We start from the raw sequence: 2,409 nt of genomic DNA on the forward strand, positions 1-2,409 counted from the left end.
TTGTGTGCAATTGAACGTATTGAAGATTAAAGTCAGATGGACTCTGTGAAAAGAAGAAATATGAGAAGCAAGACTCGGTAAGAAAACGCCTTGTGGGTTGCAGAACAAGAGAGAAGTTTACAAAGGAGCGTCTCCTGATAAGCCTCCACATCAAGTCAAGAGAGCGCGCGATGAACTTCGGTGTGGGATTTGTGTAATCGAGACGTGAAGTTGATGTGAAGAAGAACTAACAAGACTTTTTGGTTTCATAATTGGACAATGACATTAAGAATGGAATGCAATTGTAAAAATCACTTCCGTGCATAATGTGGATTTCTACGCTGAAGGTATTTCTTTCTCCTTTTGCTTATGAAAAAAGGAGGTTTTGACGGATATATTTTTGCCATCTTTTGCTGTGCTTACGGTGGACCAAATCAAAATACCACGCATACTTTTCCAGCTTGAATAATTCATGAAATAGTGCGTGCCTTCGAGGCTTGGAAAACAGTTACGACAATACAGGTAGGGGGAATAATAAGTAGAATTGTTCAAAGTGGTGAGGGAGGATGGCCACAGCGGCTTCCAATCCTTACCTGGCCAGCAACAGCATTCTCTCATCAGCCTCGATCGTGCACTCGGAGTCCAGAGGTGGTGGCATGCAGCCGGGAAGCGGTGCCGTAACATCGGTGTCGGGAGGTTACAGAGGAGACCCCGCGGTCAAGATGGTGCAGAGCGACTTCATGCAAGGAGCCATGACGGCCAGTAACGGGGGGCACATGCTGAGCCATGCCCATCAATGGGTTACCTCACTGCCACATGCGGCTGCCGCGGCCGCCGCCGCCGCAGCCGCTGCAGCGGCAGAAGCCGGCTCCCCTTGGTCCTCCAGCCCAGTTGGCATGGCCGGTAGCCCACAGCAACAAGACCTGAAGAACAGTTCAAACAGAGAAGATTTACACCCGGGCACCGCGTTGCACCACAGACCCTCGCATTTAGGGGCTCACCAGTCGCACCAAAGCGCATGGGGTGGCACCACAGCCTCCCACATCCCGACCATCACCGGAGGACAGCAGCAGTCCCAGCAGGCTCTCATTTATTCCCAGCCGGGTGGTTTCACAGTCAACGGGATGTTGAGCCCTCCCGGGAGTTTAGTCCACCCGGGGCTGATGCGAGGAGACTCTCCAGAAATGGATCACCATCATCACCACCACCATCATCAGCAGCAGCAGCACACTCACCACCACCACCACCACCAGCAGCACCACGCGGGAGTGAACAGCCACGACTCGCACTCAGACGAGGACACGCCGACCTCCGACGACCTGGAACAGTTTGCCAAACAGTTTAAGCAGCGTCGGATCAAACTGGGTTTTACTCAAGCCGACGTCGGGTTAGCGCTTGGAACTCTTTACGGAAATGTTTTCTCGCAGACCACCATTTGCAGGTTCGAGGCTCTCCAGCTGAGCTTTAAAAACATGTGCAAACTCAAGCCGCTGCTGAACAAGTGGCTAGAGGAGGCCGACTCGACCACGGGCAGTCCCACCAGCATCGACAAAATAGCAGCTCAAGGCAGGAAACGAAAGAAGCGCACCTCCATCGAGGTGAGCGTGAAGGGAGCCTTGGAGAGCCATTTTTTGAAATGCCCCAAACCGGCAGCGCAGGAGATATCCTCTCTGGCGGGCAACCTCCAGTTGGAAAAGGAGGTGGTTCGGGTCTGGTTCTGCAACCGAAGGCAGAAGGAGAAGAGGATGACGCCGCCCGGGGTCCCTCAGACGCCCGAGGACGTGTACACCCATGCCGGCAACGTGAGTGCAGACACACCGCCTCCGTCCATGGACTGCAAACGTATGTTCACTGAGACGTAGAACAAATCATTTTATATACACTTCAAGTCAGCAAGATATCACAAATATTTTATGTAGGCTATATTACGGGAGAACCCAAAACTGAAATCTTAAAAGCTCTTCGTTTTATCCTCCAATGTCCCTAACGTTTAAATGACTATGTTTGCTCTGTGTTTCAGGGGAGTTTTGTGATAGATTACTTAAAAGGTGCAAGTTTGAAAGATGAACCTGACAGCAACTACAACGTGACATCTGCGAGCTCCTATGGCCAGGAGATTCTGGTGCACTGACACCGAAATCCCGAAATCATAACCAGCCCAAAACCAACATAGACTTTATGGATTGAAATGACAAAAGAACTCCCACGGACATGGATCAATGCAGACAAACATTAAATATTAAACAGAGGAAGAATTTACCCCAGGACACGTATCAATTTTACGCACAGGAATTATATTACTCATTTTAACAAAACGGAATTGTCTTGTCTACTATTGGAACATTATGTGCAACAAACTACACCTTTTCTATTTCATAGTATTTTTGTGGACCACGCTTCTGTGAATAGCTTTTACACAGAGAAAACTCG

General features: G+C 49.5%; 1 protein-coding gene across 2 annotated transcripts; it reads left to right on the forward strand.

Annotated features, from left to right (window-relative positions):
• The first annotated feature begins 519 nt into the window (after positions 1-519).
• Positions 520-2,195, forward strand: LOC107721578 (POU domain, class 3, transcription factor 3-A-like). Of its 2 annotated transcripts, none has more exons than XM_016529668.1 (2): positions 520-1,781; positions 2,000-2,195. In XM_016529668.1, exons 1-2 carry the CDS (start codon positions 546-548, stop codon positions 2,108-2,110), a joined length of 1,347 nt encoding a protein of 448 aa, XP_016385154.1. In that variant the 5' UTR covers positions 520-545; the 3' UTR covers positions 2,111-2,195. The 2 variants fall into 2 exon arrangements, with proteins under 2 accessions (XP_016385154.1, XP_016385155.1); XM_016529669.1 differs by having other exon boundaries at positions 520-1,821; positions 2,000-2,114.
• The last annotated feature ends 214 nt before the right edge of the window (positions 2,196-2,409 follow it).

This window comes from Sinocyclocheilus rhinocerous, unplaced genomic scaffold (genome assembly GCF_001515625.1).
Source record: "Sinocyclocheilus rhinocerous isolate Xijiao unplaced genomic scaffold, SAMN03320098_v1.1 scaffold30, whole genome shotgun sequence".
Taxonomy (NCBI): domain Eukaryota; kingdom Metazoa; phylum Chordata; class Actinopteri; order Cypriniformes; family Cyprinidae; genus Sinocyclocheilus; species Sinocyclocheilus rhinocerous.